Source organism: Oncorhynchus nerka, linkage group LG1 (genome assembly GCF_034236695.1).
Source record: "Oncorhynchus nerka isolate Pitt River linkage group LG1, Oner_Uvic_2.0, whole genome shotgun sequence".
In the NCBI taxonomy this organism is placed as follows: Eukaryota; Metazoa; Chordata; class Actinopteri; order Salmoniformes; family Salmonidae; genus Oncorhynchus; species Oncorhynchus nerka.
The window spans coordinates 22,604,085-22,630,418 of record NC_088396.1 but is presented as its reverse complement, the minus strand read 5'-3'; the positions used below and the strand labels follow the sequence as shown (position 1 = coordinate 22,630,418).

Here is a 26,334-nt window from a genome sequence, read left to right as displayed (position 1 = left end):
TGGAAGTTCATAAAGAAGAGTGATGCAGAGAGAAAGAGATGATCAATTAGTCAGTACAATGCCTGGGTAGTCATATCACTGTGTAAGCACCATTAATAACCGCTAGGGGGTGCTCATTTACCTCTTGTGGAAGTGGTAGATCTCTGGCATGTTGCCAAACAGCACATCTTTCTTGTTTTGCAGAGGAATGGGCATGAGACTGGCCATGGCTGGGTTGTCCATCTCTGAGGCATAGCCCTGAAACACCCAATAGGACGAACACAGTTAAGACCGATACGCATGTGTGAGAGGAGGACGAAGAGGTTTCAGATGGTCCAGGGGAGAGGGATAGAGATACACACCTGTAGAACACAGAGCAGTTCCTCCACGTATGCCCTCTCTGTCTCCAGCAGCTCATTCATTACATGTCTCCATAGAGAGAGCACAGTCAGACATAATGTAGACAGTTCAGGCTTACATGATACAGACACCAGAGGATAATCGTTATTAATCTCTATGGGTGAAACGCTACACACAGAAGTCAGAGAAACACCACAGACTCACAGATATGCAGTCAGATATAACAACGGACAAAACACGGACCAAACTTACTTTCTGAGGATGGCCAGGTTCTCGTCCTCCTCTGACATAGAGGCACTTCTGTTGCTCTGTAGCTGGCCCTCCACCTGAGAACACACCACAGGATGATTGTCTACTGAAACTACTGGAGCTAGTGTCTTATTTGACATGCATACTGCAGGTATGATCATTTCTACCCCACAGTAAAACACAAGAGGGACCTCTACTTACTTTTCTACAGCTGACCCTGTTCACAGTGTCTCCCTCTGAGCAGCTCTTCTCCAGCACTCTCTTTGCTATGGGGGAGAGAATGAGAGAGTGGAGGGGCTGAGGTGGGATATTAACGATACACATATCTAAATATACATTGACCGATCTAGTTAAAAGAACATTAACCCTATGACAGGACTGCATGTGTGATGACAGGGTGCTGATGATATGTATACAAGGACATAATGGTACATAATGACTGGTAGAGTACTTCAGGACAGGTGGTTTATAAGGACTCACCTGGCGAGGACAGTGGGGACTTGATGGCTTCAGGCCTTGGGGCCACAGGCTGGACTGGCCTGGTGTGTTTGGCTGCCAGCTTCTTCAGACTGACCCTCCTCTTCTCAAACATCTCCTGCATGGAGACCTGCTTCTGGAACACCTTCTCCACTTGGTCCTGAGGGAGGAGAGGAGAGAAGGATGAGAGAGGAGGAGAGGAGAGAAGGAGAAGAGGAAGAGGAGCAGAATTACACCCTGGAACCCTAAGTTTTTGATAGCTGTTTGTTTGCTGTGTCATCTTTTCTTTACATTTAATTGATCACATTATGATGACATTTTAATGACATGAATCCAGGTCTGAGTGCATGTCCGAGTCATAAAATTGGATCCCCTTACTCTGAACTCCAGGTTGAGCACTGTTTCGTAGTCCCTGCAGATGGCACTAGGATCAGTCAGTTTGTTCTGTCCTGCTGTATCCAGGTAACGCTCAATCTCCTGCAGCGCTGACTCCGCCCCGTCATGTGACTGACACTTGTCCACGGGCTGAGAGGCCAGCAGGTAGATGCCATCATCACACCACTTAGCAGCCTGGGAGAGAGGGGGGTTGAGTGTGTGTTTTTAGGGGTTTATGGGGTGGTGTGTGTGTGTGTTTCTACATGCATTTGATTTACTTTTTTTGACTTTGTGTGTATGTGTGTATATATCTACACTACCGTTCAAAAGTTCGGGGTCACTTAGACATTTCCTTGTTTTTGAAAGAATAGCACATTTTCTGTCCATTAAAATAACAGAACATTGATCAGAAACACAGTGTAGACATCGTTAATGTGAGTCGCAGCTGGAAACGGCTGATTTTTAATGGAATATCTACATAGGCGTACAGAGGCCCATTATCAGCAACCATGTGTTCCAATGGCACGTTGTGTTAGCTAATCCAAGTTTATCATTTTAGAAGGCTAATTGATCATTAGAAAACCCTTTTTGCAATCATGTTAGCACAGCTGAAAACTGTTCTGATTAAAGACGCAATAAAACTGGCCTTCTTTAGACTAGTTGAGCATCTGGAGTATCTGCATTTGTGGGATCGATTATAGGCTCAAAATGGCTAGAAACAAACCATTTTCTAATGAAACTCGTCAGTCTTTTCTTGTTCTGAGAAAGGAAGGCTATTCCATGCTAGGAATTGCCAAGAAACTGAAGATCTCGTACAACGCTGTGTACTACTCCCTTCACAGAACAGCGCAAACTGGCTCTAACCAGAATTGAAAGAGGATTGGGAGGCCCCGGTGCACAACTGAGCAAAGGGACAAGTACATTAGAGTGTCTAGTTTGAGAAACAGACACCTCACAAGTCCTCAACGGGCAGCTTCATTGAAAAGTACCCACAAAACACCAGTCTCAACGTCAACACTGAAGATGTGACTCCGGGATTCTGGTGCTCTAGAAAGAGTTCCTCTGTCCAGTGTGTGTTTTTTTGCCCATCTTAATCTTTTCTTTTTTTTTGGCCAGTTTGAGATATTTATTTTTCTTTGCAACTCTGCCTAGAAGGCCAGCATCACGGAGTCACCTCTTCACTGTTGAGACTTGTGTTTTGCGGGTACTATTTAATGAAGCTGCTAGTTGAGGACTTGTGAGGAGTCTGTTTCTCAAACTAGACACTCTAATGTACTTGTCCTTTTGCTCAGTTGTGCACCGGGGCATCCCACTCCTCTTTCTCTTCTGGTTAGGGCCAGTTTGTGCAGTTCTGTGAAGGGAGCAGTACACAGTGTTGTACGAGATCTTCAGTTTCCTGGCAATTTCTCGCATGGAATAGCCTTCATTTTTCAGAACAAGAATAGACTGACGAGTTTCGGAAGAAAGTTTTTTGTTTCTGGCCATTTTGAGCCTGCAATCAAACCCATAAATGCTGATGCTCCAGATGCTCAACTAGTCTAAAGAAGGCCAGTTTTATTGCTTCTTTAAATCAGGACAACAGTTTTCAGCTGTGCTAACATAATTGCAAAAGGGTTTTATTTGCATTTTAAAATGATAAACTTGGATTAGCTAACAACGTGCCATTGGAACACAGGAGTGATGGTTGCTGATAATGGGCCTCTGCGTGCCTATGTAGATATTCCACAAAAAATCAGCCGTTTCCAGCTACAATAGTAATTTACAACATTAACAATGTCTACACTGTATTTCTGATCAATTTGATGTTATTTTAATGTTTAAAAAAAATAAAACATCTTTCAAAAACAAGGAAATTTGAACTGTAGTTGTATATGTGTGTGTTTATGTCCCTCTCACCCTCTCCAGGCTGTGGTGCAGCTCTATAGCTCTGAGTAAGTGGTCTTTCTTTGCTCTCAGGTAAGTGCTCAGTTCTTCGTTCACGGCTCGGAGCTCAATGCATTTGGGCTGGATGGAGTCCTCAGCATAGTGGGTGTTCTGAATCAACTCGTCACCCTCACGGGCCAGAGCCTGGGCTCGGTCCAGTACCTCCTACAGAGGGAAAGGGGGAGAGAGAGAGAAAGGAGGAGAATGGGGTACGAGGGAGAGAGAGAGATGGAAAGATAAAAGAGAGATGCAACATTATTGATTTCTATACGTACTCTGGATAATACATGTCTGTCAGTAAGTTTGTTTACTTACACAGACTCTCTCCTCGTGGCTGCTCAGCTCGCGGAAGATGTGATCAGCGTGGGCGGGGCTTATCCCCACCTCCGAGAAAGCTGTCAATCTCTGTGCCACCTGGTCCAGCAGACACCTCACCTGGAACAGTAGCACAGCAGTTAGAACACACACAGGTTGGACACATACAGACCAATGTAATGACATTTGGTATGACATACACACAACGTATACTCAGATCTGGTTGTAGATGCACACACAGACATGGTGTACAAAGATCAGGTGTGACATTGCATACACACACACACACACACACACACACACACACACACACACACACACACACACACACACACACACACACACACACACAGGTGGCCGTGTCAATGCCCCATAGGTGTACCAGGATCAGGGATGTAATTGCTTCAGAGATCTACTTAGTTTGTAAGGTGAGGTTTGTAAGGTTTGTAAGTTGCTCTCTGGCGTATTGCTCTCAGGTACTGTAACTAGTGTATGTTACCCATGGTGTACAGAAGTCAGGTGTGTGGAGTCATGTGATGTCCCACTCACCTCTCTGTAGTTGTGTTCAAAGTGACGGAGTAGCAGACATTGCTCCAGCTTGGTCTTATGTCTCTCCCAGAACTCATCAAAAGCACGTTCTGTCTCATTCAACTGGGAAAGCAGTCTGATTGAGGAGAGGGGGAGAGGGATAGAGGGAGAGGAGAGGGGGTGGAGGAAGAGGAGAGGAGGTGGAGGGAGAGGAGAGAAGATGGATAGAGGAGAGGGGAGGAGAGAGATGGGGAGGGAAAGATGGTGAAAGGGTAAGAGAGAGAGAGAGAGAGAGAGGGAGAGATGGAGCAGAGGGGGTGAAAGAGAGAGATGTTAAAATGTTAATGTTAAATGTTTAATGTTAGATGGGTTGAATGGAACGGGAAAGATTGAGATAAAGAGGGAGAGAAGATTAGAAAAGAGGAGACATGAGACATTTTCTGCTATTCCTCTGTGTGTTTTGCTCACTCTACTGAGTTGAATGTGAAAGATGCCAGCCTGTTTTGTCTTCTCTGTCACCAGTGTTCTCCAAAATATTCCTTCTGACCTCAGAGGACCAAGCACTGCCAGTCCTTATCATAGTGAGGAGCAAAAGCTGTTATGTGTTCTCACCTCTTGCATTCATCAAGTCCTCCAGTGTTCTATATTTCCTGTGCATCTATGAACCAAGTGTTCTAGGTGCCCTGAGTGTGTTCTAAACCCAATGTTCTAGGTTCCCAGTGGGTGTTCTACCTCAGTGTTCTAGGTTCCCAGTGTGTATTCTAACCCCAGTGTTCTAGGTTCCCAGTGTGTATTCTAACCCCAGTGTTCTAGGTTCCCAGTGTGTATTCTAACCCCAGTGTTCTAGGTTCCCAGTGTGTATTCTAACCCCAGTGTTCTAGGTTCCCAGTGTGTATTCTAACCCCAGTGTTCTAGGTTCCCAGTGTGTATTCTAACCCCAGTGTTCTAGGTTCCCAGTGTGTATTCTAACCCCAGTGTTCTAGGTTCCCAGTGTGTCTTCTAACCCTTATGTTCAAGTTTCCCAGTGTGTATTCTAACCCCAGTGTTCTAGGTTCCCAGTGTGTGTTCTAACCTTTATGTTCTAGGTTCCCAGTGTGTGTTCTAACCCTTTTGTTCAAGTTTCCCAGTGTGTCTTCTAACCCTTATGTTCAAGTTTCCCAGTGTGTCTTCTAACCCTTATGTTCAAGGTTCCCAATGTGTGTTCTAACCTCTGTACGGTGGCCAGGTTCTCCAGTTCGTCCTGGTTCATGTTGTGGTCTGGGTCTCTGACCACTGGCTCATTAATACTCTCCAACAGTCTGCTGCCCTGTCCTAAAGCCACCAGCAGATCCTCCTGAAGACACAAACACATCAGGGGAATCAAATACACACGCCAACACCAGCACTCTGATATCAGTGGTGTGGGACAAGACAATGATTTACTTAGATTTAACCCATCATGTTATTTTGTGTATTCATCTTTCTGGAGGTGTGTGTGTGTGTGTGTATGCGTGCGTGTGCATGTGTGTGTGTGTGTGTGCGTGCGTGTACGTGCGTGCATGTACCTGCGTGTGCGCGCGCATGTGTGTGTGTGTGTGTGCGTGCATGTGCGTGCGTGTGTGTGCACGTGCGTGTGCGTGCGTGTGTGTGTGCGTGTGTGTGTGTGCGTGCCTGCTCTGTACCTTCATCTTGCTCTTCTTGTTGATGTGTGTCCCCAGTAGGTTACTGGTAGCCTGGATGTCATTGGGTAGTTCGGTCTCTGCTAGCTCTGTCCCAAACGACTGCAGGATCTGAGCTGTTCTCTTTACCATCAGAGCAAAGCCCTCAATGGCCTTCACACAGATGAATATAGTACATTGTTAGAAAATAACATGCATAGCTTGACTGAGAAAAAGGATATTAGTCCAACACTAGGAAACTGGGCCATGGTTCTGGTGTTTATGCTGTGTATTCACTGTGTGTTTGCTGGATGGTTACCTCTGTGTGTTTCATTTATTAGGATCCGCATTAGTCGACGCCAGAGTATGTGAGCGGAGCTGGAACGGAGCGGGGAGCTTTGGCCTTCTCGTCGAGCTCCAATTTCACTTGAGTAGCGCTCACACTTCATGAGCTCAGGGCATGCCCGCCCCAGCATGCATTTGTAGTCTATTTGTGTGCTGCTATAGCTACTGTCATGGAGTTCACTAAATATTTTCATAAAGAAACTGATTAAACACCCAGTTGCTAAATCAAGGTGACTTACAAAGATGAGGACCAAGAGCAAGAAGAGGGAGTGTGGTGATTTAGTGTCCACAACTAAAGAATCATTGTGGAATCTGAAAAGTCCCAAAAAACCATGACTGTTTTTTGATGTCATTCGAAAACATAATGTTAACTTTCACTGCTATGCGGACGACACACAGCTATACATTTCAATGAAACATGGTGAAGCCCCAAAATTGCACTCGCTAGAGGCCTGTGTTTCAGACATAAGGAAGTGGATGGCTGCAAACTTTCACTTTTAAACACGGACAAAACAGAGATGCTTGTTCTAGGTCCCCAGAAACAAAGAGATCTTCTGTTGAATCTGACAATTAATCTTGATGGTTGTACAGTCGTCTCAAATAAAACTGTGAAGGACCTCGGCGTTACTTTGGACCCTGATCTCTCTTTTGACGAACATATCAAGACTGTTTCAAGGACAGCTTTTTTCCATCTACGTAACATTGCAAAAATCTGAAACTTTCTGTCCGAAAATGATGCAGAAAAATGTATCCACGCTTTTGTTACTTCTAGGTTAGACAACTGCAATGCTTTACTTTCCGGCTACCCGGATAAAGCACTAAATAAACTTCAGTTAGTGCTAAATACGGCTGCTAGAATCCTGACTAGAACCCCAAAATGTGATCATATTGCTAGCCTCCCTACACTGGCTTCCTGTTAAGGCAAGGGCTGATTTCAAGCTTTTACTGCTAACCTACAAAGCAGTACTTGGGCTTGCTCCTACCTATCTCTCTGATTTGGTCCTGCCGTACATACCTACACGTACGCTACGGTCACAAGATGCAGGCCTCCTAATTGTCCCTAGAATTTCTAAGCAAACAGCGGGAGGCAGGGCTTTCTCCTATAGAGCTCCATTTTTATGGAATGGTCTGCCAACCCATGTGAGAGACGCAAACTCGGTCTCAACCTTTAAGTCTTTACTGAAGACTCATCTCTTCAAAGAGGGTCATGCGATTGAGTGTAGTCTGGCCCAGGAGTGTGAAGGTGAACGGAAAGGCTCTGGAGCAACGAACCGCCCTCGCTGTCTATGCCTGGCCGGTTCCCATCTCTCCACTGTGATTCACTGCCTCTAACCCTATTACAGGGGCTGAGTCACTGACTTACTGGTGCTCTTCCATGCCATCCCTAGGAGGGGTGCGTCACTTGAGAGGGTTGAGTCACTGACGTGATCTTCCTGTCTGGGTTGGCGCCCCCCCTTGGGTTGTGATGTGGCTGAGATCTTTGAGGGCTATACTCAGCCTTGTCTCAGGATGGTAAGTTGGTGGTTGAAGATATCCCTCTAGTGGTGTGGGGGCTGTGCTTTGGCAAAGTGGGTGGAGTTATATCCTTACTGTTTGGCCCTGTCCGGGGGTATCATCGGATGGGGCCACAGTGTCTCCTGACCCCTCCTGTCTCAGCCTCCAGTATTTATGCTGCAGTAGTTTATGTGTCGGGGGGCTAGGGCCAGTTTGTTATATCTGGAGTACTTCAAATCAAATCAAATCAAATTTTATACACATGGTTAGCAGATGTTAATGCGAGTGTAGCGAAATGCTTGTGCTTCTAGTTCCGACAATGCAGTGATAACCAACAAGTAATCTAACTAACAATTCCAAAACTACTGTCTTATACACAGTGTAAGGGGATAAGGAATATGTACATAAGGATATATGAATGAGTGATGGTACAGAGCAGCATACAGTAGATGGTATCGAGTACAGTATATACATATGAGATGAGTATGTAGACAAAGTAAACAAAGTGGCATAGTTAAAGTGGCTAGTGACATAAGAATGCAGTCGATGATCTAGAGTACAGTATATACATATGCATATGAGATGAATAATGTAGGGTAAGTAACATTATATAAGGTAGCATTGTTTAAAGTGGCTAGTGATATATTTACATCATTTCCCATCAATTCCCATTATTAAAGTGGCTGGAGTTGGGTCAGTGTCAATGACAGTGTGTTGGCAGCAGCCACTCAATGTTAGTGGTGGCTGTTTAACAGTCTGATGGCCTTGAGATAGAAGCTGTTTTTCAGTCTCTCGGTCCCAGCTTTGATGCACCTGTACTGACCTCGCCTTCTGGATGATAGCGGGGTGAACAGGCAGTGGTTCGGGTGGTTGATGTCCTTGATGATCTTTATGGCCTTCCTGTAACATCGGGTGGTGTAGGTGTCCTGGAGGGCAGGTAGTTTGCCCCGGTGATGCGTTGTGCAGACCTCACTACCCTCTGGAGAGCCTTACGGTTGAGGGCGGAGCAGTTGCCGTACCAGGCGGTGATACAGCCCGCCAGGATGCTCTCGATTGTGCATCTGTAGAAGTTTGTGAGTGCTTTTGGTGACAAGCCGAATTTCTTCAGCCTCCTGAGGTTGAAGAGGCGCTGCTGCGCCTTCTTCACGGCAGCTGTCAGTGTGAGTGGACCAATTCAGTTTGTCTGTGATGTGTATGCCGAGGAACTTAAAACTTGCTACCCTCTCCACTACTGTTCCATCGATGTGGATAGGGGGGTGTTCCCTCTGCTGTTTCCTGAAGTCCACAATCATCTCCTTAGTTTTGTTGACGTTGCGTGTGAGGTTATTTTCCTGACACCACACTCCGAGGGCCCTCACCTCCTCCCTGTAGGCCGTCTCGTCGTTGTTGGTAATCAAGCCTACCACTGTTGTGTCGTCCGCAAACTTGATGATTGAGTTGGAGGCGTGCGTGGCCACGCAGTCGTGGGTGAACAGGGAGTACAGGAGAGGGCTCAGAACGCACCCTTGTGGGGCCCCCGTGTTGAGGATCAGCGGGGAGGAGATGTTGTTGCCTACCCTCACCACCTGGGGGCGGCCCGTCAGGAAGTCCAGTACCCAGTTGCACAGGGCGGGGTCGAGGCCCAGGGTCTCGAGCTTGATGACGAGCTTGGAGGGTAATATGGTGTTGAATGCCGAGCTGTAGTCGATGAACAGCATTCTCACATAGGTATTCCTCTTGTCCAGGTGGGTTAGGGCAGTGTGCAGTGTGGTTGAGATTGCATCGTCTGTGGACCTATTTGGGTGGTAAGCAAATTGGAGTGGGTCTAGGGTGTCAGGTAGGGTGGAGGTGATATGGTCCTTGACTAGTCTCTCAAAGCACTTCATGATGACGGAAGTGAGTGCTACGGGCGGTAGTCGTTTAGCTCAGTTACCTTAGCTTTCTTGGGAACAGGAACAATGGTGGCCCTCTTGAAGCATGTGGGAACAGCAGACTGGTATAGGGATTGATTGAATATGTCCGTAAACACACCGGCCAGCTGGTCTGCGCATGCTCTGAGGCGCGGCTGGGGATGCCGTCTGGGCCTGCAGCCTTGCGAGGTTAACACGTTTAAATGTCTTACTCACCTCGGCTGCAGTGAAGGAGAGACCGCATGTTTTCGTTGCAGGCCGTGTCAGTGGCACTGTATTGTCCTCAAAGCGGGCAAAAAAAGTTATTTAGTCTGCCTGGGAGCAAGACATCCTGGTCCGTGACTGGGCTGGGTTTCTTCTTGTAGTCCGTGATTGACTGTAGACCCTGCCACATGCCTCTTGTGTCTGAGCCATTGAATTGAGATTCCACTTTGTCTCTGTACTGACGCTTAGCTTGTTTAATAGCCTTGCGGAGGGAATAGCTGCATTGTTTATATTCGGACATGTTACCAGACACCTTGCCCTGATTAAAAGCAGTGGTTCGCGCTTTCAGTTTCACGCGAATGCTGCCATCAATCCACGGTTTCTGGTTTGGGAATGTTTTTATCGTTGCTATGGGAACGACATCTTCGACGCACGTTCTAATGAACTCGAATCAGCGTATTCGTCAATATTTCCATCTGACGCAATACGAAACATGTCCCAGTCCACGTGATGGAAGCAGTCTTGGAGTGTGGAGTCAGCTTGGTCTGACCAGCGTTGGACAGACCTCAGCGTGGGAGCCTCTTGTTTTAGTTTCTGCCTGTAGGCAGGGATCAGCAAAATGGAGTCGTGGTCAGCTTTTCCGAAAGGGGGGCGGGGCAGGGCCTTATATGCGTCGCGGAAGTTAGAGTAACAATGATCCAAGGTTTTACCATCCCTGGTTGCGCAATCGATATGCTGATAAAATTTAGGGAGTCTTGTTTTCAGATTAGCTTTGTTAAAATCCCCAGCTACAATGAATGCAGCCTCCGGATAAATGGTTTCCAGTTTGCAAAGAGTTAAATAAAGTTCGTTCAGAGCCATCGACGTGTCTGCTTGGGGGATATATACGGCTGTGATTATAATCGAAGAGAATTCTCTTGGAAGATAATGCGGTCTACATTTGATTGTGAGGAATTCTAAATCAGGTGAACAGAAGGATTTGAGTTCCTGTATGTTTCCTTCATCACACCATGTCTCGTTAGTCATGAGGCATACGCCCCCGCCACTCTTCTTACCAGAAAGATGTTTGTTTCTGTCGGCGCGATGCGTGGAGAAACCCGTTGGCTGCACCGCATCGGATAGCGTCTTCCCAGTAAGCCATGTTTCCGTGAAGCAGAGAACGTTGCAGTCTCTGATGTCCCTCTGGAATGCTACCCTTGCTCGGATTTCGTCAACCTTGTTGTCAAGAGACTGGACATTGGCAAGAAGAATGCTGGGGAGTGGTGCGCGATGTGCCCTTTTTCGGAGTCTGACCAGAACACCGCCTCGTTTCCCTCTTTTTCGGAGTCGTTTCCTTGGGTCGCTGCATGCGATCCATTCCGTTGTCCTGTTTGTAAGGCAGAACACCGGATCCGCGTCGCGGAAAACATATTCTTGGTCGTACTGATGGTGAGTTGACGCTGATCTTATATTCAGTAGTTCTTCTCGACTGTATGTAATGAAACCTAAGATGACCTGGGGTACTAATGTAAGAAATAACACGTAAAAAAACAAAAAACTGCATAGTTTCCTAGGAACGCCAAGCGAGGCGGCCATCTCTGTCGGCGCCGGAAGTCTGTCTTATCCGGTATCCTGTGTGAATTTAAGTATGCTCTCTCTAATTCTCTCTTTCTTTCTCTCTCTCGGAGGACCTGAGCCCTAGGACCATGCCTCAGGACTACCTGGCATGATGACTGGCCGTGCTGCTGCTCCAGTTTCAACTGTTCTGCCTGCGGCTATGGAACCCTGACCTGTTCACCGGACGTGCTACCTGTCCCAGACCTGCTGTTTTCAACTCTCTAGAGACAGCAGGAGCGGTAGAGATACTCTTAATGATCGGCTATGAAAAGCCAACTGACATTTACTCCTGAGGTGCTGACTTGCTGCACCCTCGACAACTACTGTGATTATTATTATTTGACCATGCTGGTCATTTATGAACATTTTAACATCTTGGCCATGTTCTGTGATAATCTCTACCCGTTACAGCCAGAAGAGGACTGGCCACCCCTCATGGCCTGGTTCCTCTCTAGGTTTATTCCAAGGTTTTGGCCTTTCTAGGGAGTTTTTCCTAGCCAACGTGCTTCTACACCTGCATTGCTTGCTGTTTGCAGTTTTAGGCTGGGTTTCTGTACAGCACTTTGAGATATCAGCTGATCAGGTCTATATAAACAAATGTGATTTGATTTGATGACGGTCTACATACTATGTGCACATGCTAAAAGAAAGGAACGAGGTGGGTAGATAACTGTGTCATAGTAGCAAAGTATTTATAAACAAAAAATCTGATCTCTTAAACGTTTTGCTCATTTTTGTTATATTATCCATACAATAAGCCATAATTGATTTTGGCCCAATAGGCCTGGCATTTTCCCACGTTCAATGAGCTTTCCGTTTTGATTAGGTTATTTTGCCTAAAAACCTTTAGAAAAATACCTAAAGAATACCTAAGAAAAATAAAACGACTCTGCATCTCTGCCCAGCCTGGCAAGAGTGGCCAAAAGGGTGTTTATCATCACCAGTGGCTCTGCAAGTGTGAAGAGGATATTCTCCTCTGCTGGCCGACTCTCCAGGCACCATCGCATCAGCCTGACGCCACAGACTGGCCAAACTTGTTTCTAAAAATGTATTCAAAGGCACTAATAAGTATTTTTTTGTTTTAATTTGTATTTAATTCTAAGTAGGTCACAGCATATATGCGCATTTAGAGAATTGTTTAATACAACTACATGTTTAAATGCTGAGCGCATTATGTCCCTACCAGCCTATTGTGTCACACTTGCAAATGCACAATTTATTTATTTGTAGGCTATAGCCTTGAAATAATTGAAACAATTTAGCCGAAATAATTATTTTAGGCTCCCTGTCTGGCTCCTGACCTATTTAGAGTGTTAATATGCTGTTTAATATAACATGTCGCCTATTTGAAATGATGCTCACTTCTTACATTCACCTTTTCATGTTTATTCAAATAAAAATTCTAATCCATATGGTTTGGTTTCAATACTTAAACACAAAATGGTAGATCCAGGTAGTCACAAAAATAGATGGTTGTTGGTTCAATTGTGATTTTAATGAATGGAGCGAATTTGGAGAGGGAATATTTTCTTCATGTGAGCACGGAGCGGTTTTTAGCGGAGTGGTAAGGAAAGGACATGGAGGGCCAGAGCGGTGTGCTGCACCTCTCCATTAACGATGAGCGGGATTTACAACCACTCATCTCCGCTCACATGCGCTGGCCGACGTCAATGGCAACAGCTAGTCTAACTGGGGTCCGACACATAACGAAACATTACAGACAAAATACTTTACAATTTACATTTAAAAACATGTAGTATGTGTGTGTGTGTGTGTGTGTGTAGTCAGTCTTCCTCAACTAACTGACTCAGTCAGTCTTCCTCAACTCTTAGCCAAGAGAGACTGGCATGCATATAATTAGTACTAGCCCTCTGATTACAATGAAAAGCAAGAGGTGCGACTCTGTTCTGGGCCAGCTGCAGCTTAACTAGGTCTTCTTTGCAAATCAAATCACATTTTATTGGTCACATACACATGGTTAGCAGTTGTTAATGCGAGGGCAGTGAAATGCTTGTGCTTCTAGTTCCGACAGTGCTGTAATATCTAACAAGTATAATAAGAATATGTATATATAAATATATAGATGAGAGATGGCCGTGCGGCATAGGCAAGATGTAGTAGATGGTATAGAATACAGTATATACATATGAGATGAGTAATGTTGTTGTATGTGTTGAACTGCTGTGCTTTATCTTGGCCAGGTTGCAGTTGTAAATGAGAGCTTGTTCTCAATTAGCCTACCTGGTTAAATAAAGGTGAAATAACATTTTCTTTAAAAAAATGTAGGATATGTAGATATTATTAAAGTGGCGTTATTTAAAGAGACTAGTGATACCTTTATTAAATCAATTTATTAAAGTGGCTAGAGATTTGAGTCTGTATGTTGGCAGCAGCCACTATCTTAGTGATGGCTGTTTAACAGTCTGATGGCCTTGAGACATCTGTTTTTCAGTCTGTCGGTCCCCGCTTTGATGCACCTGTACTGACCTCGCCTTCTGGATGGTAGCAGGGTGAACAGGCAGTGGCACAGGTGGTTGTTGTCCTTGATTATCTTTTTGGCCTTCCTGTGACATCAGGTGCTGTAACTGTCCTGGAGGCCAGGTAGTTTGTCTCTGGTGATGCGTTGTGCAGACCGCACCACCCTCTGGAGAGCCTTGCAGTGGTGGGTGGAGCAGTTGTCGTACCAGGCGGTGATACAGCCCGACAGGATGCTCTCGATTGTGTATCTGTAAAAGTTTGTGAGTGTTTTAGGTGACAAGCCAAATTTCTTCAGCCTCCTGAGGTTGAAGAGGCGCTGTTGCACCTTCGTCACCACACTGTCTGTGTGGGTGGACCATTTCAGTTTGTCCGTGATGTGTATGCCGATGAACTTAAAACTTTCCACCTTCTCCACTACTGTCCCGTCAATGTGGATAGGGGGGATGCTCCCTCTGCTGTTTCCTGAAGTCCACGATCATCTCCTTTGTTTTGTTGATGTTGAGTGATAGGTTATTTTCCTGACTCCACACTCAGACGGCCCTCACCTCCTCCCTGTAGGCCTTCTCATCGTTGTTGGTAATCACTACCACTGCAGTGTCGTCTGCAAACTTGATGATTGAGTTGGAAGCGTGCATGGCCACGCAGTCAGTCATGGGTACAGGAGAGGGCTGAGAACGCACCCTTGTGGGGCCCCATGTGTTGAGGATCAGCGGGGTGGAGATGTTGTTTCCTACCCTCACCACCTGGGGGCGGCCTGTCAGAAAGTCCAGGACCCAGTTGCACAGCTCAGCTGTAGTCAATGAACATCATTCTTACATAGGTATTCCTCTTGTCGAGATAGGATAGGGCAGTGTGCAGTGTGATGGCATTGTCTGTGGACCTATTGGGGTGGTAAGCAAATTGGAGTGGGTCTAGGGTATCAGGTAGGGTGGAGGTAATATGATCCTTGACTATTCTCTCAAAGCACTTCATGATGAAGTGAGTGCTATGGGGCGATAGTCATTTAGCTCAGTTACCTTAGCTTTCTTGGTAACAGGAACAATGGTGGCCATCTTCAAGCATGTGGGCAGAGTAGACGGGGATAGGGATTGATTGAATATGTCCGTAAACACACCAGCCAGCTGGGCCGGCAGCCTTGCGAGGGTTAACACGTTTAAATGTTTTACTCATGTTAGCCACGTTGATGGAGAGCCCACAGGCTTTGGTAGTGTGCCGTGTCAGTGGCACTGTATTGTCCTCAAAGCGAGCAAAGAAGTTGTTTAATTTGTCTGTGAGCAAGACGTTGATGTCCGTGACGGGGCTGGTTTTCATTTTGTAATCCGTGATTGACCCTAGACCCTGCCACATACGTCTTGCGTTTGAATTGCGTCTCTACTTTGTCTCTATACTGACGCTTTGCTTGCTTGATTGCCTTGCAAAGGGAATAGCTACACTGTTTGTATTCATTCATGTTTCCAGTCACCTCGCCATGATTAAAAGCGATGGTTCGCACTTTCAGCTTTGCGCGAATGCTGCCATCAATTCATGGTTTCTGGTTAGGGAAGGTTTTAATAGTCACAGTGGGTACAACATCACTGATGCACTTGCTAATAAACTTGCTCACTGAGTCAGCTTAGACGTCAATGTTGTTGTCTGAGGCTACCCGGAACATATCCCAGTCCACGTGATCGAAGCAATCTAGAAGCGTGGAATCCGATTCGTCAGACCAGCGTTGGATAGACCTGAACACGGCCATTTCCTGTTTTAGTTTCTGTCTATAGGCTGGGAGCAACAAAATTGAGTAATGGTCAGATTTGCCGAAGGGAGGACAGGGGAGGGCTTTGTATGCATCGCGGAAGTTAGAGTAGGAATGATCCAGAACGCTACCAGCTCGTGTCGCGCATTTGATATGCTGATAGAATTTAGGAAGCCTTGTTCTCAGATTAGCTTTTTAATTTTTTTTTATCTCCAGCTACAATAAATGCTGCCTCAGGATATATGGTTTCCGGTCTACATAGAGTCCAGTGAAGTTCTTTCAGGGCCGTCAAGGTAACCGCTTGGGGGGGATATACACATCTGTGACTATAATCAAAGACAATTCTCTTGGTAGATAATGTGGTCGGCATTTGATTGTAAGGAATTCTAGGTCAGGTGAACAAAAGTTTGTTTGTTCATGTGTAACTCTGTGTTGTTGTTTTTGTCGCACTGCTTTGCTTTATCTTGGCCAGGTCGCAGTTGTAAATGAGAATTTGTTCTCAACTGGCCTACCTGGTTAAATAAAGTTGAAAAAATACAAAATAAATAAAAATAAAAGGACTTGAGTTCCTGTATGTTGTTATGATTACACTATGAGTCGTTAATCATAAGGCATACACCCCCACCCTTTTTACCAGAGAGATGCTTTTAGGTGTCGGTGCGATGCGTGAAGAAACTGGGTGGCTGTACCGACTGACAACATATCCCAAGTGAGCCATGTTTCCGTGAAACAGAGAATGTTACAATCTCTGATGTCTCTCTGGAAGGCAATTCCAGCCCTAATCTCATCCTCCTTGTTGTCTAGAGATTGGACATTGGCGAGTAATATGCTTGGAAGCTGTGGATGTCGCCTTCTAAGTCTGACCAGTAGGACGCTCCGTCGGCCTCTGGGATAAGATCCCATGTCCAGGGTGGAGGTCCGAACACAGGATCCGCTTCAGGAAAGTTGTATTCCTGGTCGTAATGTTGGTAAGTTGACGTCGCTTTTATATCCAGTAGTTCTTCCCAGCTGTATGTAATAACACTTGAGATTTTCTGGGCAAACAATGTAAGAAATAATGCATTAAAAAAAACGAATTACTGCACAGGTTCCTAAGAACCTGAAGCGAGGCGACCATCTCTTTCAGCGCCATTGTTGCAGCATTTGTTGCAGTGTGCACTGTGTGTGTGTGTGTGTGTGTGTGTGTGTGTGTATACTCACGGTGCGGTGTGAGATCCACTTCTCGTGGCAGTACTCCTGGGTTCCTCCCAGCTCAGTAGTCAGTTGTGTCCGGTCTATGTAGGAGTGGAGCTCAGTCACAGAACTCAGCATAATCATCTACACAAGCAACAATTTAGGATAGAAAAACGTAACGGTGAAGTAATGACAATAATACAAAAGTCAGTCTATGAATGTGTGCGTGTCTGTAGACTGCTGTCTGTACCTACCGGCACCTTCATCTTGAACTCATCCTTGTTGAACTTGAACAAGATGTCTGAGAGAGTCCTCTGGAATAAGGTGGTGGGCCTCAATACCAGAACTAACTGCAGGTTCCCTGGGAACGAACCCTACACACAGTGAGAGGGGAGAAAAGGTAGGGGAGAGGGGAGAAGAGAAGGATGGATGAACAGAGAACTGGGACGACTTCAAAAATACAGGAGCAGACAGCAACCACCATAGCTCTCAGTCTAGACAACCCACTAGCCAGAGACATCCTGTACACACACACACACACACACACACACACACACACACACACACACACACACACACACACACACACACACACACACACACACACACACACACACACACACACTTTAAGGGTAGAATAAAGCTGACAGACAGGGACTATTAAAACGCAGACCCCCAGACATTATAATCAGGAGCTAAATTAGCATACAGTGTACATCCCTGAAGCTAGTTCTGGTGAGGTAAGACTCAAACTGTACACATAAAGACACAGCAAGATCAATATTATGGCTTTAGCCAGCGGTGGAGACAAACTCCCATTACTGAATTAATGCGTAAGCTAATGTATTGCACACACACGCACACACAGGTTTGATTGATTGGAGAGAGACAGAACGCTGGCCTAAGCAGAAATGACAGATCTAAGAATCTGCCTCATTAACAAACAACCAGTAGGGAATACACAAACTTAATGGAATTAATGAATCAATAAACTGTTCCTCTCTGCAGCCCAACTAGAGAGAGCTCTTAATGACCTCTGACATTGCAGGACAGTCACTATGAAAGGGACTGGCCAATCAATAGCAACATACCCTTCAAAACCCAAACATCCAATGGAGACAAGCAAGGCAGAAATTAATGTAATGGAAATCAGTAGAAGTTGGTTCGAAAAAGGTGGTTGGGTGGAACAAGTCTGACTCCCAGATGATAGTTGTAACCGTTCGACCGTAACCTTCTGACTGGACTTGTGGTCATAGCCCACTGGTTCTGGTCGAAAACAGTAGACTCAGACAGGCGCACGCACGCGCGCACGCGCACGCACACGCACACACACACACACACACACACACACACACACACACACACAGTGTAGACAGTATGTCTCTTGGGAGTGAGTGAAACCACAGTAACCCTATAGGTTTTTAATTAGGGACTACACCATAAACAACTGCTGCTTTCTCCCCCAGTCTGAAAATCACCCATGCATGGCAATGCACTACACTCATTAAAACACAGACACACACAGACAGACAAAGAATCACAGTATACACAAAGATGTACACACACGTTTGTACGTTTGCCCACTGACAAAGAAATGATCAGTCTATACTTTTAATGGTAGGTTTATTTGAACAGTGAGAGACAGAATAACAACAAAAAAATCCACTCTGTGGCAAAACCCTTGTTGGCAATCACAGTCAGACGTTTCTTGTAGTTGGCTATCAAGGTTTGCACACATCTCAGGAGGGATTTTGTCCCACTCCTCTTTGCAGATCATTAAGGTTTTGAGGCTGACGTTTGGCAACTCGAACCTTCAGCTCCCTCCACAGATTTTCTATGGGATTAAGGTCTGGAGACTGGCTAGGCCACTCCAGGACTTTAATGTCCTTCTTCCTGAGCCACTCCTTTGTTGCCTTGGCCGTGTGTTTTGGGTCATTGTCATGCTGGAATACCCATCCATGACCCGTTTTCAATGCCCTGGCTGAGGGAAGAATGTTCTCACCCAAGATTTGACGGTACATGACCCCGTCCATTGTCCCTTTGATGCGGTGAAGTTGTCCTGTCCCTTTAGCAGAAAAACACCCTCAAAGCATAATGTTTCCACCTCCATGTTTGACAGTGGGGATGGTGTTCTTGGGGTCATAGGCAGCACTCCTCCTCCTCCAAACACGGCGAGTTGAGTTGATGCCAAAGAGCTCCATATTAGTCTCATCTGACCACAACACTTTCACCCAATTGTCCTCTGAATCATTCAGATGTTCAATGGAAAACTTCAGACGGGCATGTATATGTGCTTTCTTGAGCAGGGGGACCTTGCGGGCGCTGCAGGATTTCAGTCTGTCACGGCGTAGTGTGTTACCAATCGTTTTCTTGGTGACTATGGTCCCAGCTGCCTTGAGATCATTGCCAAGATTCTCCCATGTAGTTCTGGGCTGATTCCTCACCGTTCTCATGATCATTCCAACTCCACGAGGTGAGACCTTGCATGGAGCCCCAGGCCGAGGGAGATTGACAGTTCTTTTGTGTTTCTTCCATTTGCGAATAATCACATCAACTGTTGTCACCTTCTCACCAAGCTGCTTGGCGATGGTCTTGTAGCCCATTCCAGCCTTGTGTAGGTCTACAATCTTGTCCCGGAGATCCTTGGAGAGCTCTTTGGTCTTGGCCATGGTGGAGAGTTTGGAATCTGATTGATTGATTGCTTCTGTGGACAGGTGTCTTTTATTCAGGTAACAAACTGAGATTAGGAGCACTTTAAGAGTGTGCTCCTAATCTCAGCTCATTACCTGTATAAAAGACACCTGGGAGACAGAAATCTTTATGATTGAGAGGGGGTCAAATACTTATTTGCCTCATTAAAATGCAAATCAATTAATAACATTTTTGATGTGTTTTTCTGAATTTTGTTGTTGTTATTCTGTCTCTCACTGTTCAAATAAACCTACCATTACAATTATAGACTGATCATTTCTTTGTCAGTGGGCAAACGTACAAAATCAGCAGGGGATCAAATACTTTTTTCCCTCACTGTACATATACCCACAAAGCCACAACAAAGAGGTGAATGATAGTTGAGGCTATACAATGACTAATGTGAGACAACCCCCCCTTCACAGTCCAGGCTCCAACTCAGTACCTGTTAACACTCATTTGTGTTGTTTATCTTCATATGATTTATCATTAGGTCTTCAATAGTTGTGATAGTACCGGCTCAACTCATGCCAGCATTCACTACTGTTCATTACACGGCCTGTGTGTGCGCGCGGCATTTAGCAGCGCGGGGAAACTATCCCGAACAGGCGACTGTTCTGGCGGTGACTGAGTGCCTCCCATTACCAGCCTGTCAGGCTGTAATGTCCCCCCCTTGTGGGATTAATAAAGCTTGAGGGAAATGAGGGAGGGAGCATTCCAGGTCCCAGTGGAGTCTGGGGGTTCATATTCATCTCTCTATATATCTTCCTCTGTCTAGGAAATCATCTGTCTCCCACACATTCTCTTCACTTCAGTGAAACTCTATGATGAGGCTTTCGTGTCAATAACTGAGAACCCATAGACCTCTACTTATTTCCCCTCTGTGTGTGTGAGACAGCTGTGTGGACAGCTGTCCACATAACTGTGGTGCTGAAACCAAGAATGCAGCCATATTTAATTAAATTAAATTAAAAAATTTTAATTTTATTTTACCTTTATTTAACCAGGCAAGTCAGTTAAGAACACATTCTTATTTTCAATGACAGCCTGGGAACAGTGGGTTAACTGTCTGTTCAGGGGCAGAACGACAGATTTGTACCTTGTCAGCTCGGGGATTTGAACTCGCAACCTTCTGGTTACTAGTCCAACGCTCTAATCACTAGGCTACGCTGCCGGGGTTAAAACAGCACTTAGGATATAGGTATTGATTCAAATCAATACGAATCATGCGGGTCCGTATTGTTACTTACTTAATAAAGTTCTGAAGGATCTTATAAGTGGTGTTGAACAAAGATAAAGCCATTGGAAATCCTGTGCTATTAATGGACGAACCAGAAAGTGCTCAAACCATGTATCAACTCAGCACAAATAAACAAACACACTTTGAAAGCTAATCACCAAAGCAGAGAGAATATCCCTCACAGCTCACACACTGTATTCATCAAGCAGGAAACAGTGAGTTGTGACTGGAGAGGAAACAACAGGCTGTGTTTTCTAAGAGGAAGAGAAAGAGAGAAAAGACTACCTCGATCATCTTTTCATTTTTTTATCCTCCTTTTACACATTCTCCTCATTCTGAACCACAAAGGCCTAAGGGACAGAGCAATGGAAAGATAAGGGGTGATATACAGATCTGCTATATGCGCACGCGTTGATGTGGCTGCAAGGCGTGAGTTGGTATGATTCTGAACAGTCATATCTGGCAACAATGACAAGAAGATGACGTGGGGAATCGTAGGTGGCTCGTTTCAGCTCCTTGTATTTTGTTATTGATGTCTTGTCTTGTTTTGAGGTGTTTGACTGATGTCAAGTCTATGCTAATATGGCAAAAATGTGCTAGTTAGCTAACCAACAACTGTAACGATGTATTTGAGTGACAAGTGATCATTGTGCAAATGTGTTTATTTTCAACAAACATTTGGAGACGAAATATAGTTGACCTGTTGTGAACAATCTAAGCCAACCCTGTCTGCATTGCCGCACACGTTGGTTTTGTTGCTAAACTACCAACACGTCGATCTTAGTTTGATCACTCTGTTGTCACAAAGAATTTAGCAAAATGCTAAATGTAGTGTATTCGAGGTTTAAAAAGGCTTCTAAAGTTGGTCATTTCCTCTTTAAAATGTCAGACTTGATTTATCGTAACAACCCCTACACAAATGTCCATTAAAGAGCGACCGCCCCTAAAAAGCAACTTCTCTTTTTGAAAACAGGCTGTTGCATCAATATAAGTCAGAAACATTTATTCTAATGTCAAAATTGACTACAAAGTTCGAATAGGATAATTTTGGTCAGAGTCAGTCTCACTCAAAACTGTGATTTACGAGATGATAGGAAAAAAAGGTATGTAACAGAATGAGGGGTACCGTAACAGAATGAAGGGTTCCCGTAACAGAATGAAGGGTTCCCGTAACAGAATGAAGGGTACCGTAACAGAATGAAGGGTTCCCGTAACAGAATGAAGGGTTCCCGTAACAGAATGAAGGGTACCATAACAGTTTTCCTAGGTTGGGAATATTTTAATCCTGCCCACATGCCCACACCTGGCAGCACCCACACCTGGCAGCACCCAATCAATTCGGCGCGCAGCTGCAAATGCCCCGATTGTAATGCCCATGGTCAATTTGGTGTGACATTTGATTTCCCTATGGGGCTAGTTAGGGACCATCAGTAAATTAAACAATGTATATGGGACAATATTTAAAAGGTCAATAGCTCCAAATTTCAATGACTTAAAAACCTCAAACCAACTATAAATTGTAGAAATTCATATACAAATATTGAAAGCATTTAATGAGACAACTAAAATATGTGCAACATGAACATATTGTACCATTTACATTGTGTTATTTATTGACTGTCCCTAACTATACCCAGAGATTTCAAACCAACTTTGCCACACCAGCCGGCTGAAACTAATTGCCTAAATAATTTGGCTAACTCTTACCACCTGTGAACACACGAGACCAACTCACATTTGAAATCAGTCATGGTCACTAAGCACGAGACTAAATAACGAAAGGCTGTCGCTCTTTATTTACCATCCACATAATAATTCACATTTTTGTTGCTGCAGGATTTTTTTCCAGCTCTGAGAAACTGGTCGAATTAAGAGAAACTATCGCTGTAAAGTGACATAAATGAAGAGAGAGAGAGAAGGGATGAAGGAAGATGTGAACAAAGAGATAGTAGCTGAAATAAAGAGTGTGAAATGAGGAGAGAGAGTTTAGTGGGTTGGAGAGAGATACAACAGCTACCTCATCACTACCACAGCATGGGAAACACACAGACCTAATATTTCTTTCCATCTTTATCCATTAAAGTCAGTGTCAGTGTTTTACCTATAGAGTGAGTTTATCTACAAATGTTCTATACAGTATTCATCAAAACATGGTTTACAGTGTGAACCTGAAAAGACACTCATTGTCATATCCTTCCAGCATGCTTTGTTGTAATGTGGGGAGAACACTTCTCTCATTGCTCTCTTGTCCTCTTTGTTTTGGCTGTTTGTTCTGCCCCCACGGCAGGGGAGTATAGGCTGGTGGGCTGAATAGGCTGGTGCCTGTGTGTGTTTATGTGTATGTGTAGGTGGGGGGGGGGGATAATTCATATCTGCCCCCTAGGGCAGTTGTGATATTAATCCCTACTTTGTGGCACAGATGTGGAGCTCTGAGAAGAGGAGGGGTTGTTCTGACACCTCTTGTCTGCCAAACCCCCTCTGCCCTCGGGCTGACAGTGTAAGGATGAGGCCTCACAAAACTGGTGCTCCACTCAACACTTGATTAAAGAAATGTATTTCACACACACAGATGCATAGACACAAAAGACAGACTCCCCCTTATAGAGCCAGACACACACACGCGCTCGGTTACTTACTGCAATGCGGAGCAGGGTCCCCTTGACGGCCGCCCATCGGTCCTGCCGCCGGTCAATGACCAGGATAAAACCCACTCCTGCCGCAGACAGACTGGAAAAAAGAGATGGGATCCTGGTCAACACAACCACTAACACCTGACCCCACTGCACACATGACCATAACAAGACCGCAGATGGAGACTGGAGAGAGGGGAATAAGGTTCAGTAGGACCACAGTGACTGGACATGACCAGAGAATAAATGAACAGGGAACCACAATGGTGAGAGAGGATAGAGATGAGTGTCACTAGTATGTCTAGTACTGGATGTCCCATGCTGCTCAGTTGGTAGAGCATGGCGCTTGCAATGACAGGGTTGTGGGTTCAATTCCCACTGGGGGACAAGTATGAAATGTATACAATCTACTGTCTCTGGAAAAGAGCGTCTGATAAATATTAAAATGTTAAATGTAAAAATGTATCTATCAGTCAGGCCTGAGTAAAGACCTACCCTCAGCTTGGTGCACTTATGTACAGGCAAGGTAAAGATGCTTTAAAAACCCTGTCCTCGGGTTTGTTCAACTATACACAATTTCAAGATACTGGTCCAATCCACACAGATAAAGAGTTGTAAGACCAGTGTCCTAAAACCGCTGTAGTCTTATGAGAGGGGTTCAGGTAGAGGAATCAAAGTCAATCCCACATGTAGCCAGTCAGAAGAATCAACTATACACACACCTTCTAGAGGTGACACAAATACTGACACCTCAGCAGCAAAACACACACACACACTGCCTGGTCACAGCAAACTGATGAACAGAATGTCTCCACTCCTACTCACACGACAACAACTCTGCTATTCCAAATAGTCCAATAGAGAAAAAGGGATAAATAATTCCATATTGAAACTGGAGAGAAGAGAGGAAAATAGATGCCCGAGAGTCAGATCTGCCTGTGTTGTGTTGGAGGGAGAGCAAGACAGTCACAGAAACCAGCCACTGCCACTGCACTGATCAACCAATGATGTGCCAGGAACTGCCGTGCCACTAGCCAATCCTAGCTTGGCCAAGAGGTGACAGACAGCCCCGGGGGCCAGTCAGCAGACCTGGGGATGTGAGGGAGGGGATGGGCTGATGGAGAGGAGGGGAGCTGCATTCTCTCCCTCCCTCCCACCTGCTCAAGTGTTCAAAAGAGCAGACCGGTTCTATTTTAGCAGCAGAGAAGGAGGAGGGGAGAGAGAGGGATGGAGGAGGAGGGAAGGATGAAAAAGAAGGAGAGAGAAAAGGAAGAGAGATGGTCTAGTACTGGGACCTTTATGAGGCCTGAACTGGTTTAGTGATTAATACTGAAAGACAGTATGAGAGGAAGAGAGGGGGGGAGAGAGAGAGAGGAGGGAAAGTCGGGCATAGAGAGAGAGTATAGATTGTAATAAACTAGGCTTGCTACTTAGTCTCAGAACACAAAGAATCACATACACAAGTATGGCCAAAAGTACGTGGACACCTGCTCGTCGAACATCTCATTCCAATATTATGGGCATTAATATGGAGTTGGTCCCCCCCTTTGCTGCTATAACAGTCTCCACTCTTCTGTGAAGGCTTTCCACTAGATGTTGGAACATTGCTGAGGGGACTTGCTTCCATTCGGCCACAAGAGCATTAGTGAGGTCGGGCACTGATGTTGAGCGATTAGGCCTGGCTCGCAGTCGGTGGGGTTAAGGTCAGGGCTCTGTGCAGGCCAGTCAAGTTCTTCCAATCCATTCTCGACAAACCATTTATGTATGGACCTTGCTTTGTGCACGGGGGAATTGTCATGCTGAAACAGGAAAGGGCCTTCCCCAAACTGTTGCCACAAAGTTGGAAGCACAGAATTGTCTAGAATATCATTGTATGCTGTAGCATTAAGATTTCCCTTGACTGGAACTAAAGGGCCTAGCCTGAACCATGAAAAACAGCCCCAAACCATTATTCCTCCTCCACCAAACTTGACAGTTGGTACTATGTATTGGGGCAGGTAGCGTTCTCCTGGCATCCGCCAAATAAAGGTTCAATAAATAATAGATAATAATAATTCCCAGAGGACGTGCTTCGGCTACTCCAGAGTCTAATGGCGGCGAGCTTTACACCACTCCAGCCAATGCTTGGCATTGAGCATGATGATCTTAGGCTTGTGTGCGACTGCTCGGCCATGGAAACCCATTTCATGATGCTCCTGATAACAGTTCTTGTACTGACGTTGCCTCCAGAGGCAGTTTGGAACTTGGTATTGACTGTTGGAACCGAGGACTGACAATTTTCACCTGACAACCACTTCTCGGCTGAGCCGTTGTTGCTTCTAGACGTTTCCACTTCACAATAACAGCACCTACAGTTGACCGGGGCAGCTCTAGCAGGGCAGACATTTGACAAACAAACTTGTTGTAAAGGTGGCATCCTATGACGCTTCCACGTTGAAAGTCACTGAGCTCTTCAGTAAGGCCATTCTACTGCCAGTGTTTGTCGATGGAGATTGCATGGCGGTGTCCTTGATTTTATACACCTGTCGGCAACAGGTGTGGCGGAAATAGCCGATCCACTAATTTGAAGGGGTGTCCACACTCACTAATCAAAAGTATGTACAATTTCAGGGTTCAGATTTAAAAAACTGCCAGAAAGGGTGATCTATATACAGAGGAATTAATTCACCACTTCTAAGATATGATTGTTTCTGCCATACAAGCAGTTTCTGCAACACACACTCGCACAGCTGAATGGACACAGAAACATATTGAGCAATAATGAATGTGAAATTAGATTAATTTAAATATTTATGTTAATGTTTATAATTGATTTGTGAAGGAGTCTAAATAATTTGATTTCCTGCGGCGGTTGTCTGATGCTGGTGGAACCCCTGCTAGCTGTGTTGTGGAATGGGATTGCTTAAAACACCATTTCTGCACGGACGGACGGGCACACACACACGGGCACACACACACGGACACACGGGCACACACACACACGGACACACACACACACACACACACACACACACAC

The 26,334-nt window shown here is 45.2% G+C and overlaps 1 protein-coding gene across 10 annotated transcripts in view; it reads right to left on the bottom strand.

The window, feature by feature from the left end:
* Positions 1–26,334, bottom strand: part of mcf2lb (mcf.2 cell line derived transforming sequence-like b) — a 58,763-nt gene that overhangs the window by 7,510 nt on the left and 24,919 nt on the right. For all 10 annotated transcript variants that reach the window (XM_029650263.2, XM_065017261.1, XM_029649772.2 and 7 more), the window contains exons 4-17: positions 23,325–23,415; positions 17,012–17,131; positions 16,785–16,901; positions 5,868–6,017; positions 5,415–5,539; positions 4,228–4,342; positions 3,679–3,798; positions 3,337–3,528; positions 1,444–1,635; positions 1,069–1,225; positions 790–854; positions 592–665; positions 342–408; positions 122–237 (exon numbers count right to left, since the gene is read on the bottom strand). In XM_029650263.2, the coding sequence (XP_029506123.1) occupies positions 122–237; positions 342–408; positions 592–665; positions 790–854; positions 1,069–1,225; positions 1,444–1,635; positions 3,337–3,528; positions 3,679–3,798; positions 4,228–4,342; positions 5,415–5,539; positions 5,868–6,017; positions 16,785–16,901; positions 17,012–17,131; positions 23,325–23,415 (1,701 nt within the window). The remainder of the gene's footprint in view (positions 1–121; positions 238–341; positions 409–591; positions 666–789; positions 855–1,068; positions 1,226–1,443; positions 1,636–3,336; positions 3,529–3,678; positions 3,799–4,227; positions 4,343–5,414; positions 5,540–5,867; positions 6,018–16,784; positions 16,902–17,011; positions 17,132–23,324; positions 23,416–26,334) is intronic.